We start from the raw sequence: 15,928 nt of genomic DNA, 5'->3' as shown, positions 1-15,928 counted from the left end.
GTGATCATATTCTAAAGATGTTTGGATTATTGAAAAGTATACAGCTCCCTTTCATATGAGTGTTGAGAGCTGTATCCATAAATTCATGTTGTGCTCAAAGTGCACCAGATTGATGCATTTAACTTCAACATTTAAAAAAAATATTTCCCGGGGGCGCATGCCCCCGGACCCCCCTAGAGGATGTGAGGTCCACCCCAAAATAAAGCAGGTTAAAATAATTAAATTGCATACATTTTCTTTTAGTAAACGGGTCCCACATGACCCAAACAGCACACAAAGTATAATGTTAAAATGTGCTAAATATATACACTGCAAAAAACAAAAAAAAGAGAAGTAAAAGTAGCTCACTACATATTTTATTTTTTGAAAGCAGCTCTCATCCTAAAAAAGGTTGGAGACCCCTGCATTAGAGCGTAACAACTGTAACTATAAGTATCTGAAATAAATATGTGTACTGAAACAAATACCAATAACTGTATTGCATTGTTTTCTTATGCGCAATTACTTCATACTGTCTTTGTCTTTCCCGTCCCGCATTTATTGTGCCCCCCTCAGAAAATAACTGGCCCCAGCCTGGCCCCCCCCCAGTCAAATTGGTCTAGAACCGTCAATGGTCTACACACACACATGTATTGTTACTTACCCATTGCATGTTTAGATGCAGTATTTGACCCATACATTTATAAAGTCCACACACTACATATATAGTGTGCAAATTATGCAAGAAATACCCATAGGCTCTTTTTACAGCATTTGTGAAAACAAAGGGATTTAAGCAGCATAGACAAACGGGGGTTGTGGTTGTATTTATGTTTAAAACAACCCTAATACAGCATTACATGCAATTGATTTACACAACACCCTGTGCTTTAACACAACAATAACACAGTTGGAAATAGAGGTTAACAAAGAACAGTGAGCATACATGGGAGCACAGTTGCCTTATGGAGGCTAATTGTAACAGTAGAGTGGTGAGTTTTAATTGGGGGAGCTGTTGGTGACTGCTGAGAGTTTGACACTTCAGGTGAACTGTTAAACTAAAAAGGCTTTCAGAGGTAAATCACCTCCCTAATCATGATGAACCATTTGCTTATTTCCTGCAGTAACACCCACATCTAAAATGTTGGTTAACAAATCTGTGTCCCAACCAGCATGCCTTTAGGATTAAATTAGTTTTAGAGTTACTGCAAACACAATGGGTTTGCTCTAAGGTAAAGGTAGAAGGTGGAGACCATAACAAGGAAGTGTTTTAGTGCCTGAGAGGGTACAGAGTTCACATACTCTTGAACAAGGAAAGGATAATAAGCATGCACACATAAAATAATTTCAACCACACCAAACTGACAAATGTATCATGATGTTAGATAGCCTGATACACAGGCTACACAATAAAATAAACATTGCAAAGCCATAGTAATTACTTACTTTTCTTAATAATACAACTCAACTTATATAATATATTTGTACTGATGCATTTTAAATTCAGAACATGTGTTAGTTATCTACATATTGCAAATGATGACTTGAATACATCAAATTGTATTGATAAAGCATTATTTTATCTGAAAATAAATAATTATAGTTATTTTATATCTGATAACTGAGGGGTTAGTGAACCTAGACACGTTTAAGGATATAGAAGTACCATCATATACAGCAGACATATCCATAATATTTCCTATAAAGGTCAAAAATAATATCAGTGTTTGGCATTTAGTTTGATACTCAAAGTGAGTAAAATCATAGCAAAATATTTAGAAATAATATAATAATGTTTAATGTAATATAATACAAGTTATATGGTAAAAAAAAAAAAAACAGGTTACAGCAGCTACAAATAATAAATAAAATAGAAATGTATGCCACATGTGCTGCACAATTTAAAGCTTGATTGCATTTTAGGGTAATTCAATTTTAAATCAATACAATTTAAACATGTATGTCCACCAAGACAATTCATTTCAATTGTAATTGCTCATTACATTTCAGATGGTAATCATACATCACACATTCATTCTACAACCCAAAATATATTATTAACTCAGATTACATTTTTCTACCATTAACACATGATGTCCGCTGGCCATAGACTCACTGAGCACATGACATTTAAATTCATAGCCTACCAGATGCTGCATGGTGATCACCTTAAGTTCCTGCCCCGACATCCTCCCCTGGATGCTAAAGCTGGCTGTAGGTCCAAAGGCTACAGAGCAAACCTACCCATTATACTGATATCAAATGCATTATGATGTAATCCCTCAAAATGTGACAAACCTTCCAGTCCAAATCATCACAACAACAAATACACTTAATCATGCATGTGTTCATCATCAGATTGTCTGCAAGTTAAAATAATCCATCTTTAGGCTAAAAGGGCCAATTTATTTTACAACTAACCTTAATCACATGTACGAGAGGATAAAAGCCATCACTGTACAGATGAGCCTTACATTTATCATGCAGATAATTATGAATGTATGTCCGTATTTGTAATGTTTGGTAGAAATGAATCTCTATTACGACTATTTATGATCAGTTAAATGCTATCAGAAAATACCATCTAGTGGCTAAAACAGCCCAAATATCTAAATGAAGCATTCTAAAATATTATAACACGTGAAATATGACTATTCAGAGCAAGGTGTGCCATGTACACAAATTCAAATAATGTAACCATTAACAAGAATAGGTGCATTCATCATTTTTAGTAATTATACATTTTTAAAATATAAATTAAAATCATGTGTAATAAAAAAGACTGGAAAAGAAAGGCAAAAAAAGAAAACCTAAACAACATACAACATAGATTAAACACATTTTCACAAGGATTGGGAATCGTTCTACATCGTGTGGTGATTCAATAACTTATCCCACACCACAAAATGAAGAGTAAAAATGTGCATAAACAATTAAACATACATTATGCTTTCTTTGTATTTTAAGAGAGAACATTCATTTCAATAATCTTTTTTCCTAATAACATTATTTAGTGGCCATCAGAAGAACTGCCAGTAAACACGTGTGCACTTGGTGCAACAATTGTCAAGGATTATCTCTCAATTCATCAGAAGCCAAACTCAGGTCAATAATCAACTATTTGGTAGCTAAACCTTTGGCAATTAATGTGTAAAAAAAAGAATTAGGGATTTGTTTTTAGAGTGCAACAATAAGAATGTGCAGCAGAAACACTGATGGTTATTGAAAACAAAGACTCGAGTTGACTAGTTATTCGACTGTTAACCTTAATCCTGATTTGTCAGTCTTTCCTGAACGGGCTAACTAGTCTTGCTGAAGATGTACATTAATTCCACAATGGTCATTTTGGTATTGCCACCATAGTTGAACATTTTCAAACCCGACACGTAGTGTCTTGAAACGGCCAATATAGGACATTCAGAGAATAGCTTTAATTCAGAATCTGGGAGTGGATTGCCTAATCACATCTTTTAACATGAAGATGGTTTAGCAGGCAGTTAGCAGCTAACGGTGGTAACAGTGTTGACAAGGCTAAGAGTGTTAACGTAAATATTCTGTGACGGCTCAGTACTGCCCCCTCTGGTCACAAGTGTATTCAGCGGTAACCACCATGTTAGCGCAGAGTGGTGTTGGTTAGCTAGCCTGTAGGACACGTGCTAATATGCAAACGCAGGTGGCTCAGCTACCAAAATAGAAACTAAAGAAGCACACACAAATTATTTTGTTCTGTGCTCAGGAAGACAAAAATATGTCTATTAATGTTCTGCATTTTGTTTAAAGCCCTTAAGTTTGGGATTTGCATTAGTGAACCTCATTTGAAGGGAGTAAGCACTGTTGAAAAGCATGTTGTTTTCCTAAGTTGCATACAGCAGCTTTAAAAGCACAATTCCTACTTGTATACAAGTAATTGCTATTATTGGCTATTGTTGACTATATCTCCATTATATAAAGATATATATACATATACACACACACACTTCCTGCAGCAATACAATTAGCCACACAAATAACATAATGACAGAATATAATAGTAATTTGTCAATGTAAGCAAAATAACCTATTTGATGCTGTTTAAATATGGTATTGCAAACATATTAAAATAAAGAGAAAGAAGTTCATTAGTTCAACAGCCTTAATGAAGTCAGTAGTCTGGGGATAGCAACAGATGGGTCTGCTCTTACCCTGGTGTTTCAGTCCATCAGCAGAAATACAGGAGATCTGCTGCTCCATTTTTCCTGCACGTGATTTCCAATTTGGAAACCCCACGAGCCAGGCAGCTGGGCCTTGGATCTCTGATCAACACTTTCATCTCTGACGGGTATCAACCATGTATCAACTCAGTGTTTTCACTCCTGTCAGTATAATTCCTTTGTTTACACCCGTTACTTATAAAGATATGTGAAGACATGGTAATGAGGCAGCTCTACAATAAACTGGCCTTTATAACTTAATATCTTACATTATTTATGAGTAAACAAATGGGATGAAAAAAATTCAAGTCCATTTTATTATGAATGAGCCTTACTTTCCAGTGTCATCTAAATGTTGGAATCCCAACATCCAAAGAGAATTTCTTTAACACTCACCTTTGTGAGGCCTCATGTGAGACGGGTGTAATTGAAGAGTTCCTCTCTTTTTCTTGAAATATCAATTCACTTGAAAGCGACTGAAAGGAGAAAACTGTTCAGTTTATATAATAATCCATGTTACAGACTGAGATACATTAACCAGAGGCTTAGTCAGATCTGTGATGTCTAAATGCAAAGTATCAAGCTTAACAAAGAAATGCAGCAGCTAGCAGATTTACAACATGACATCCGAATCTCCTAAATGTTCTATTTCAATCAGATTAGAAGACGTTAAAAATGTTGAATTTAAAAGCCCCTTTTAATTCGTAACAATTCTGCAGCTATTTGGTAAAAATAAATGTTATTTTGATGTTTTTTTATATATTAATCTCCTTTCAACTGGGCCTTCTCAGCCCCTCAAAGACTGACAAAAAGATTATACAAATATTTTTGTATTTATATTTTGAAGGTTTTGCAAAAGTATTACTAAGAAAATGTGAAAAGCTATACTGAGAAATTAAAGTGCAATATATTCATTTGATTTGGTTTTCTTTTAACTATAACAGAGTTCTCAAAAGGTAAATAAATAACAATAATAGTGGGACCATTTAAATATTCAGTGACATTATGATATGCTCACCATCTAAACTACACAAGTAATTTTCACCTTTCATAATCGTTGTTTATCATGTTCTAAATAAAAAGTAACACCCTTGGCTTAGACCTTCATTTTTTACCGTATCCACTTCATTCCGAGGGACGGCAACATTTGCAACCAAATGATGTATCCACTTTACTTCAACATTCCTCGTTACCTGTAGGACGAATGGCTAACAGTTGCACTTGAAAAATCCTGTAATGTCTGGTTATAATTCCACTGGAAACAGCTCAATATGCTGCCAAACATGGACCAAGGGATGAAAACATCCTGGGTCAAGATTTTTTTTTAACAGTGTTAGAAGTAAATGTCTGATATTATTCTTCGGACCTTCGAATGAAACACAGGGTAATATGAATTAAATCAGACCGCCTGACCCTAAGGATAATGATCAAGCCCTTAGCCTTGTGGTTAAGAGACTATTTTTGTAATCAAACCAATACCAAGACATTTTTACAAAGTGCAGTCCCACAAACCACTGTAGAAAAGTCCATGGGAGTATTTCAGCTTTTTCAGGTGAATTATTTATTTTCATCCCAGACCACTTCTCTCCTTATTTGCTGCACTAGCTGACAGTAAAACACCATCCTCTTAGAGCAAAACACACACCACGTCACAGTAGTTGGTGTCATTTGACACCTGTACCACACACCAAACCTGCCATACAAACAGAAGAGCCAGACAGGGTACAGAAGCTAGGATGTCCCCATCCAGGCAGCGAATTTGAAGAAATTGCACTTTCTTGGAGTGTGGACGAGTTGAAAGAAAGGAGAGCTGCATGTCTCGACACTTACACGTGTGCCATGGCACTGTTTGTGTGTTCGACAACATACATAGAACAAAATGGTGTGTGTGTTTTCATACAAGTCATTCGATGCAGGCTTAGTTAACTTACATGAGACCGGGCCAAACAAAGCATAAGTCGCTGCTCCTTACAATGCTCAACAGATCTGAACAATGTCATAGATTGCTAGATAACTGAAAACTAAAGGGTTTTGCATTACGTTCCAAGTATTATATAATGCTTCATACGATGTGCACAGGCAGAGCGCAGAAGGTCAAACCTGTATATGCATAAATGAGGTATCTCTGAAGGAAAAAACATCTTTCAATTTGCACAATCCATGTGGCAGGTGCCATGACCTACACCAAAAAGGCCAAACCTGCCAAAAATGGTGGCGGTTAGTATTATGTCCGGTAATAACAAATGTCCTTTCTTTAATCCCAAAAATGATATCACAGGGGCATTTCCTTGAAAGTAAAGAAAGTTCAGTGCTCATTATGTCTGCCACCGGCTGCCTGACCACTTTGTGTAGTGTTGGATACAAAATTAATAAGGTGATAATGCTGAGGATTTAGAAGGCCTATGTGCAGATTTCTATAAAATCCCATAATGCACAGAATTCAGAAAAACAGGGAGGCTTAACACTTGACTAGACTTAAACATTCAAAACTAGCATTTTGTTTGTCAAATAATTAGACAGAAAATATGGCAGCCTTTAACTGGTGAAATAAAATATAAACAAACCTCAAGAAGATGGAGAGCTTGATGAAATTCAGTTATACATTTTGGCTGACTGAAGATATGGCTGACACATAGAAGACATCATATTATTCTAGTCATCAAAACAGTGCTTTTAGATCTGTTGCTCGCATGTATATTTTATATTCTTTAGTATAAAGTGACTGGCAGGTGTGGTCATGTTGCATGTTATTTTTGCATGCAAACTTCAGGTCTAGAACTACACAAATGCAAAGCAGAGGAATGGGTAGGTTTTCATGGCATAGTGTAATAAATTACAATCAGTCCCTTGGACTGAAAGCTTCTCGATGAGGAGGACATTTGAAAGGGTTTGGGGAAGTTCCACAGTATTAGGAACCGGCTCACTGACTTGGCACTATGATAAAAGTTCCACAGTAAGAACAACAACAATAATGAAATCATGCATTTTTTTTACAGTCGCTAGGACAATTTTGGCCACAAACAGAATACATATTTATATAACATGATTGAGAAAGTTGACAGTTGGGCACAACCCTTCATTACGGCAAAAACAAAGAGTTAACCCAAGTAAATGTAAGTGCCAATGAAAGATTTTAATATTGCAACTCCATGAAATGGTATTAATCTAAATAAAAACATTTAATCCACAGGCAATAATAAAACTAAACTATTTGTTGGGTTGTTGGGTAAGAAGAAAATCATCCGAGTGTGAGGAACACAGCTTTCTACTTTTAAGAAGATTGTCATCAAAAATAGGGTTAGGCCTGAGCAGTACTCATTTCCTCCAACCTCAATACTTTTGCCATGACTTTCTTGCACAGGTTTGAACCTGAATATTAAGGTCAAATGCATGTGTTAAAAACAGACCATTGTAGGATGGCTTAGCTATAATTATTTCTTGATCATATTTTACATTGAGAATTAAAGTAAGCTAAACAAAAGCCACGTTATGTTTCTGTTCATTATCAGGTGATAGGCTAACAAGTCAACAATTCAACAGGAAGACTGAGCTTTGTTAATATACAAGACGGAGCCACACAAATGATTTGATAAGTTGGGCCGCTTTGGACTTTGGAGAGTAAATAACAGCAGACACTGAAGATCCTGTCTTACACTGTCCAGTGTAAAGTAAAGCACAGAAACCTGCTGAATGAACTGCATGACATGGACACAGGGTCTGAACAATGGCCTCGGCCTTGCTTTGTGAGGCAATATTCCCATTGCCAAAACATCTCAACACACAAAAATCATTCTTCCTGTTCAGTTTGCATAAACGGGTTTGGTGCAACATTTAGCACAAGTTGCTAATGACGCTCTCGGCTTACCTTGTCTCCCACTTGGACACTTCCTCCCAATCAGGCCCTTAAGTCCCACCAGCAGCCGACAGCAGTCAGAAACTCTCGACCGCAAGACATGTGAGCAACCTTTCTTCACAGAGGAGTGCCGTTGAGCACGCACGCCAAGTATGGCAGGTCGCAGACAGTGCAGCTGGATTTTTCGGCATAATGTGGTCATGAATTTGTAATTGGCTTTGAAATGTTTGCAAAACTGCTAATACTAAAACTTAGATTTTGACCCGTCAGAGATGTGCTTTAATTGAATTGCAACTCATTATCAGTTGGTATATTCTTGAGTTTAGGATTCACCTCATTGCAACCAAAACACATTTTACCTCAACTATATATTATAAATATGTTTTTGTCATTCTACAATTTGTTTGTAATTGGATACTAAAACTAAACACTGTTTAAACAATTACCGGCCACCTTGCCAAACCTAGACATTCTGTATTATAGAGGTCAAATACCGAACAGAGAAAGGATCACATAAATGCTTCCGTCTACACATACCACAGTAAAGTTTTTTATAATTCCCACTTTATTTGAATAAATTATACTGCACAGTACACGGTTACTGAGTGAAGATGCAAATTCTTATAAAAGGAAAAGAGAAACGTATGAATAAGCATTACTGGATGTAATGCCTATCAGCAGAAGAGCTTATCTGAATTGTGGTCGGATGTATAAAATAAATCACCAGATTTGACTTTTATTTTGTCACTCTGAAACCACCCATGATGAAGTAAACAATGAGTCACATGATGAAAACCCCTCTTAAGAGTAAATACTGTGATATTTATTGAGGACACAAACATGACAATTTCTCACTTTAATTCAGCACTCCCAAATACTCAGATAGCATTGAAAATACTGAGAAGGTTTTCTAAGTCTTGGGCAGTACGTTGTAACATTTGACTGTTTACGGCCGCTTTGAGATACCTTAATATGACAAGGGTCCAGCTCCCTACTCAACACCAGATGGAAGTCAGTTTTCAAACAACTTTGCTAAATAAGCCAGTGGGTAAAAGCATCAATACTGAGTTAATTCTACAGATATATGGCAAACGTCTGAAACTAAAAATCATAGATTTTTTGTATCTGTATTTTGCTTAAAATAGCGAGCATATCTGCATGAAATGCCCTTTACTTTCAACATTAAAATAGCGAAGGCATCAGTAATGTTCAGATGGTAATGTATGACCCAACTGTGCTTTCACTGAACTACAAATATTGTAGGAATGGGTATTTCCCCTGGTCCACGATACAAGTCCTATTGAACGTTTTTTGAAGCCTTAGACAGCTGCCATGTGTAAACCTTGATTGGCAGAGAATGTCTTCCTGATGATGTATTTTTAACATTTTCCTGTGATCCATCTTACTATTTCCTATTTTATTTAAAGGTTGTTAGCACGTCTGCAGTGACTTGGTTTTGAAAAAGATAAGTGGGTGGTTCAGATAAGCTCCACTACTTATATGCAACAATAATGTATTTTCCTTACAGCCTCCACAAGAACTCTTGTGAAGTAAGCATCCAATACCAAGGCCAATATACCAGAACAAATGAGCAGACTTAGATCAGAAAGAATGTTTAAAGACTATTAACATTACCTGAATGTGAGCAGTGACGGTTCCATCTGCTGGGACACTCTCCAAGTCTCCATTTACAGCTGCCTTGTTATTGATGTCCTTGCCATAATTCCACTCTGTGCACAATGGAACATACATGATAACGTTAGAGAAAAAAAAGGTCCAATAGCCAACAGCAGGTAAATATTGGCCATGCTTAAGGTATGGGTAAGTGTTTACCTGTATTTAGTGTCTCCACGTCCAGCATCCCCCCTTCCCGATAGGTCTCCAACTCGTCAACTTTGACTTTATTCCACGGGATGTAGGTAACTCCACGTTCAACATCCCAGAACTTTTTGTGCGCTGATTTAATACCTTTGTTCAAAGCCCAAGCAATCTAAGCAAGAATGAAAGTTAAAGATCACCACTAGAACAAATATAACAATGGAAATAATTAAATAAATGTTTATGTACCTTTACAGGTTTCTGATTGACTTTGTATGAGCCCCTGCTGAGTTTGGTCAATGCTGTATTGGCATCTTGTCTGTGAACCATAGCAATATAGGCACAACCCCTTGGAGGAATCATCTGGAAATAAAGAAAGTCAATTGTGATAACTTGATAACTTTATCTCAAGAACACAAAGGATTATATATAATATATATATATATATATATATATATATATACAATATAAATGCGTATTTGTTCAGACTTACATTGATGGAGTCGATCTGGCCAAACTCTTCCAAAAGGGACATCACATCGGGCTGCTGAGTTTTCTTATCCAGCTGTCCCACCCAAAGTGTAGTGCTGCAAACTGAAGACAAAAGATTGTATTTGCGACGGCTTGGAACAAGGAAGAGACTTAATTTGAGTTTAACTCTACCATCTATTCAAATTTGAATGCTCAAAACTTTTACATTTGACTAGCATATGTTGTCATCGAGATGGTTGACTTCGAATTTAAATTTAAACGGTTTAGTGGTTATTACTCAGATGCCCTAGGCAACCCGAATGAATGAAATTATAGGCAAATGTTGGTTGTCATGGAAATCTAGGTATTTTAAACGAAACTTGGGCCCTGCTGACATTTTGGTTGCGGTCGTATTGTCATTTTATCTTAGGAACCTTCCTAACGGAGTGAAATGACCCGGAAGTACCTCAGTGGCAGCCATGAGAAGAGCTTTTTGAATTCTCTAGATCAGTGGTCGCCAACCAGTCGATCGCGAGTGTGGTGCCGGTAGATCGCGGACCGTTAAAAAAAAGTAACAAAATAAATAAAAAATAAAATAAAAATAATAATGTTTGAAAAATACGTTTTTAGATGTAAACCTATCATCCACCACCCCGTTAGCAGGTGGCACTTGATTGACGTATATTTGAGACACCTCAATAATATAATATATTAACCGTGCTTTACGTGAACCTCATCATGACACAAGAGAGGACGGCATGTCTGCAATTTCCCGTGTTCAATGAATGCAACAGAGGCAAGTCACCAGAACAATCAGAGAGTTGCATGGAAATACACGTGTGCTTGAGAGAGGGAGAGAGAGGGACCGGTGCTAGCGGGCACCGTGATGTTAGCATCTGGTTAGCTAGCTGCACTAACGGACATAAGGAGCTGTTTCTACAACAAGCTGGGGGAGAGTCCTCCCCTGTCAGACTGAGGGGCTCAGGTGAGCTAAAGGACTCTCTGAGTGTTTAGAACGGTTTTGTCACAAATTATTCAAAAGATTATTTTCGAGGCACACCTTCATATGATCATTATAGTTATACAAACAATAAGAGAATACATTAAAAACAGGTATGAAATACTATATGGCAGTAAAACAAGAATACAGTTTAAAAGGGGAGTGGTTTGTAAAATATCCATAAAGAAAAAGAAAATCTGTTTACAGTTCTGTTTCATATGGGTGCTGAAAGAGGTATCCATAGATCTCTTCATGTTGCTCTCAAAGTGCACCAGATTGATGCTTTCAACTTCAATATAAAAAAAAAGTCTTCCCGGGGGAGCATCCCCCCGGACCCCCCTAGAGGAGGTGAGGACTCCCCTAGAGGAGGTGAGGTCCGCCCCCCACTCTTAAAAAATAGCACTTTACCCCTGCCTATATGCCGTGAGCTGATTATGGAGCCTTCATTGTAACAGTAATTCAGATGCAATTAGCCTATAAAAGGCCTCATATTGGAAGCACTGTCTGGGCCGTCTTTTTCACTCAATTCTGCAATAGGTAGATCTCGCCTTTCACCTTGGCCGAGGTCGGTGATCTTGGGCTTAAAAAGGTTGGTGACCACTGCTCTAGATGATAGGAAAGGAGGTTTTAAACTTCCTTTATAACCTCCTTTAGTTTAGGAACCTTCCTTTACGAAAGAAAAGGAGAACATGCTGTCCTGCAGCCGCAACATTTACCGTGACACAACATTCGGCCGTACACAGAAACAACGGATCATGACCGAGAAATGATATCATGAAAGTTACAGTACTTATTAAGCTATTTTAAAACGTATGTGGTAAGTTGCCAAAGAGCTTTGTTTTGAACGTACAACACTATAATAATCAAAAAGGAGAAATATGAACGTTACTCTTTCACTGAAATTATCAAATAAAGTGTTTACTGAGCTGTGTGGGGTTTCTTAAACCTTTGAATGGTGTTATACACAGTGATAGATGTTAAGGACTAACAATTTATAATACATATATTTGTATTTATTTAAAAATCTTTTAATACAATCACACATATTGGGATTCATGTGGATTAATACGTGTGGACCGGACAACAATAAGTTTCACTTTACGTTTTTATTTCAATTCCAACCTCGGTCATGAAGAATATATGTTTCACTGAACGCGGTGCAGTCTCTAGATGCGTTTACAGTGGTCCGCCGTTCTTATTAAACATCCATTTAGTCCGCTGTATAGAAAACTGTAGTTTCCCCACAGCAGCAGACGCACATTTATGACGTCCACTTGCGCATCATAAATACGTCGGACAGTGTAAGTGCAGTCGTATTCTCAAAGCACTGCAGTCTCTTCTCCTAAAGTCCTTTTGAATTCTCCTATCCACTAACCCCGTGACGTTTCACACCGAGGTCAAGGGATAGTGGATAGGAAAAGACGATAGGAGCAGATTTTTGGACGATTCGACTTTGTCTTTCGAAGGTTCAACCATGTCTTGTTAGCTTGTTGGGGAAGAGGTTAAATAACGCTCAGGAGTGAGGCTACATTTTGGCAAAAGTGGTAAAGGTGACATGGCCAAATCCACTGGGGTCCTTTGACCAGAGTTCCCGTTAGCCGGTAATTACCGGACTATGACCGGTAAAATATGCTGAAGACCGGCAAATCTAAATCTCTCCGGTCAAAAATAATTTCCCCTTAGCAAAATACCGCATCAGTTGCGCCACTTATGTGACAGACAAGAATAGTATGTGACAGACAAAAGAGTACAGAAGAATAGTCAATTCTAATGTCTAACACTTAATGTGGAGAAAGAGATGTCCTGTATGGGTTGATTGTGCGTTGATCTGTTGGTAATGCCTCGGGGTTCAGGTGGGCATGTAAACAAATGCATAATACTTTGCGGCCTCATCCGGTTGCATAGCGACGCTTATTGTTTAGGTGTCTTTTAATAATCAGGTAGTCATATCATTAGCTAGAACTAGCTGGATCTGGTCGATATGGACATAAACGCGAGTGAAGTCTAATCTAATGGGAGAGAGATCAGCTGCTGCTGACGAGTCGACACGCAGCTCTGCATAATCACCTGCAGCGGTGAGCGGAGCAAAACACACACACTTCAGGTTAGAATATCACACTTAGGTATTGTAATTACCTCTCAAACTACCTAAACTAGTTATAGATATGTTTATTTTTACTGTCGGGTCACTCATTACTGGATCCGCGAGCTGCATGATACCGACGGGCTGTCAGGAGAAGGAGAGAGCGCTCCATATATTATTCCCGTGTTATTATAAGTTACTGTACAATTTTGAATAATGTAGTTCATCTACTATAATTAGTTTGTTTAATATCAAATCATATACATTTGTTTTAAAGCTCAATAAATAACAAAGAAGACCTTTGACCGGCACTTTTCTCATTTTGTCCGGAAGATTTCAACTTTAACGGACATTTTGATCGGCAAACAAATATTCTAACGGGAACTCTGCCGTTGACCTCTAATCTCAAGATATCCGAATTAAAGATCTCATGCATTTTGGGGCAAAAACCATGCAGTTTTAAAAAAAAGTAACAGCCTCATAGAACTACAGATCCACAAACTAAAGACATGGGTAATGCAGGGAATGCGTGGCTTTTCTAACTTTATTAAAAATAAAATGATAAGTGCTTGCCAGCCAATAACCAAATGCAACTTTTATAAATAGCCAAAAGTCAAAACTTTAAAGGTCACATGTCATGGCCATTTCCACTGATCATAATTCCATTGTTGAGATTTATACTGTGCAATTTTCCAAACTCACATTGGTTTCGCATACAGCATCTCTGTGAACTACGTGTATTCACTCTCTCCACTAAACGGCTCGTTGCAGCTCTTGCCCCCCCCCTCCCTGTGAGCCCAGTGTGCTCCGATTGGTCGGGACCAGTCGGGACGTTGTGAATCGCGCTAAGCTCCGTGGAGGTGTGATTTCCTTGTTTAGCGATACACAGCGAAACACAGCCAAACTCACCCTGAGCACACACAAAGTCACAGCCGAAGTAAAAACAATAAGTGTGGCTTGATATTAGGGATGCTCCGATCGATCGGTCACCGATCGAGATCGGCCGATACTCGCTCTCTACCGATCGATCGGTGCTCTCTAAACATGCCGATCGCGAGAGCCGATCGCATGACGTAAAATACATGACACTTTTCTCTGTGTCCGGCAAAACAAGCTCGCCAAAATGGCTTCACCGGTCTGCCATTATTTTAAGGTGTCCGAAAAAGACAGCAAAATAGCGATATGCAACGTGTGTGAAGCAGAAATCCTGCAGCTCCGCCCGCCGGACCGGTAAGCGCAGCGAAACACACACACAGGGAGAACCAGACCGCAGTTCATTTCCTCATATTCCAAACGAGAAATTACGGTAGCAAACCACCCGGTTCTTTACGACCAGAACTATTAACGGGATACAAACCGGAGGAACCAGGCATGGAGGGAGGTGGCAGAGACAGTGGGTGAAACTGGTAGGTTTTCGCCTGTTTGGGGAGTTTATATATATATATATATATATATATATATATATATATATATATATATATATATATTGCTCGCATAAATCCCCGTTTTTTTTTGCTTTGTATGTCGGGGGGCGGGAGATTCATGTGATTGGTTGTTGGTCGCGTTGCTCGCAAAAAATCCCCAAGCTTTCAGACACGCCCAGCTCCAAGATTTTCAAGATTTTTGAAAAGCTGCTGTGTGGACGTACCGTAAGAGTTAGACCTAACACACTTAGCTATTTTATCTACCTCTGGAACAAGCTAAACTAGTTATTATAAATATATGTATTCTTCATTGTCGGGTCACTCATTACTGGTTCAGTGAGCTGCATGAGATACTGACAGGCTGTCAGGAGAGGGGGAGAGGGAGAGAGAGAGAGAGGAAATTCGAGCGCTTCCGCTAATTTCTCCCGTGTTATTATCCAAAGTGAATGTAAACTTGAATAATGTACATCATTTGAATGTAATAATTAAGTTGATTGTTGTTTGTGGAAGCTCCAGTGAATGAGCCCCATTAACTGAGTTTTAAACATCACTTTAAATGGAAGATTTAAAGTGATGTTTAAATCTTCCATTTAGGCCCCGCCCACTCGATCGGATCGGCGATCGGTATCGGCCGATACTGATTCCGGCGATCGGCCCCGAAATTGGCGATCGGAGCATCCCTACTTGATATTGAGTAAGAAAAAGGTTGATAAACGCTGTGAGAATGGGTCTGCAGAGAGAATGGGTCTGCAGAGAGAATTTCGCCGCGATCCCAACTGTCTGTTATCAGCCTGCAGCCAGGGAGGAGAGATCAGCAGAGCTGCATGCACTGAGTGTGTGAGGAAGTCCGTGGATTGGTCAATTTGGACCAATCAGCGGGGGCTTAATGTAACGGCTCCGCGGACGTAACGTAACGGCTCCACGGATTGGTCCATTTCGTTCCGGGGACGACATGACATCATGATGTCCCCGGAAGAATCAAATGGACAGTGCCGTATCTCCAACGAGGCGTTTTGGAGAGGTATTTTCTGTTTTAGAGTTTTACTCCCTACATGGTGTACTTTGAGGGTTTTGACTCTGCACACCGTTTACATGCATAAAAACCTTCAT

The 15,928-nt window shown here is 38.4% G+C and overlaps 1 protein-coding gene across 1 annotated transcript in view; it reads right to left on the bottom strand.

Annotated features, from left to right (window-relative positions):
- The window catches only part of LOC117540433 (SR-related and CTD-associated factor 4-like), a 32,673-nt gene that overhangs the window by 2,577 nt on the left and 14,168 nt on the right, over positions 1-15,928 (bottom strand). Inside the window, exons 13-16 of the mRNA XM_034207096.1 lie at positions 10,334-10,434; positions 10,090-10,203; positions 9,856-10,012; positions 9,658-9,752 (exon numbers count right to left, since the gene is read on the bottom strand). Of these exons, the coding sequence (XP_034062987.1) occupies positions 9,658-9,752; positions 9,856-10,012; positions 10,090-10,203; positions 10,334-10,434 (467 nt within the window). The remainder of the gene's footprint in view (positions 1-9,657; positions 9,753-9,855; positions 10,013-10,089; positions 10,204-10,333; positions 10,435-15,928) is intronic.

Source organism: Gymnodraco acuticeps, unplaced genomic scaffold, assembly GCF_902827175.1.
Source record: "Gymnodraco acuticeps unplaced genomic scaffold, fGymAcu1.1, whole genome shotgun sequence".
NCBI classification, from domain to species: Eukaryota; Metazoa; Chordata; class Actinopteri; order Perciformes; family Bathydraconidae; genus Gymnodraco; species Gymnodraco acuticeps.
The sequence above is the reverse complement of the archived record's forward strand: the minus strand, read 5'-3'. Positions and strand labels throughout refer to the sequence as shown.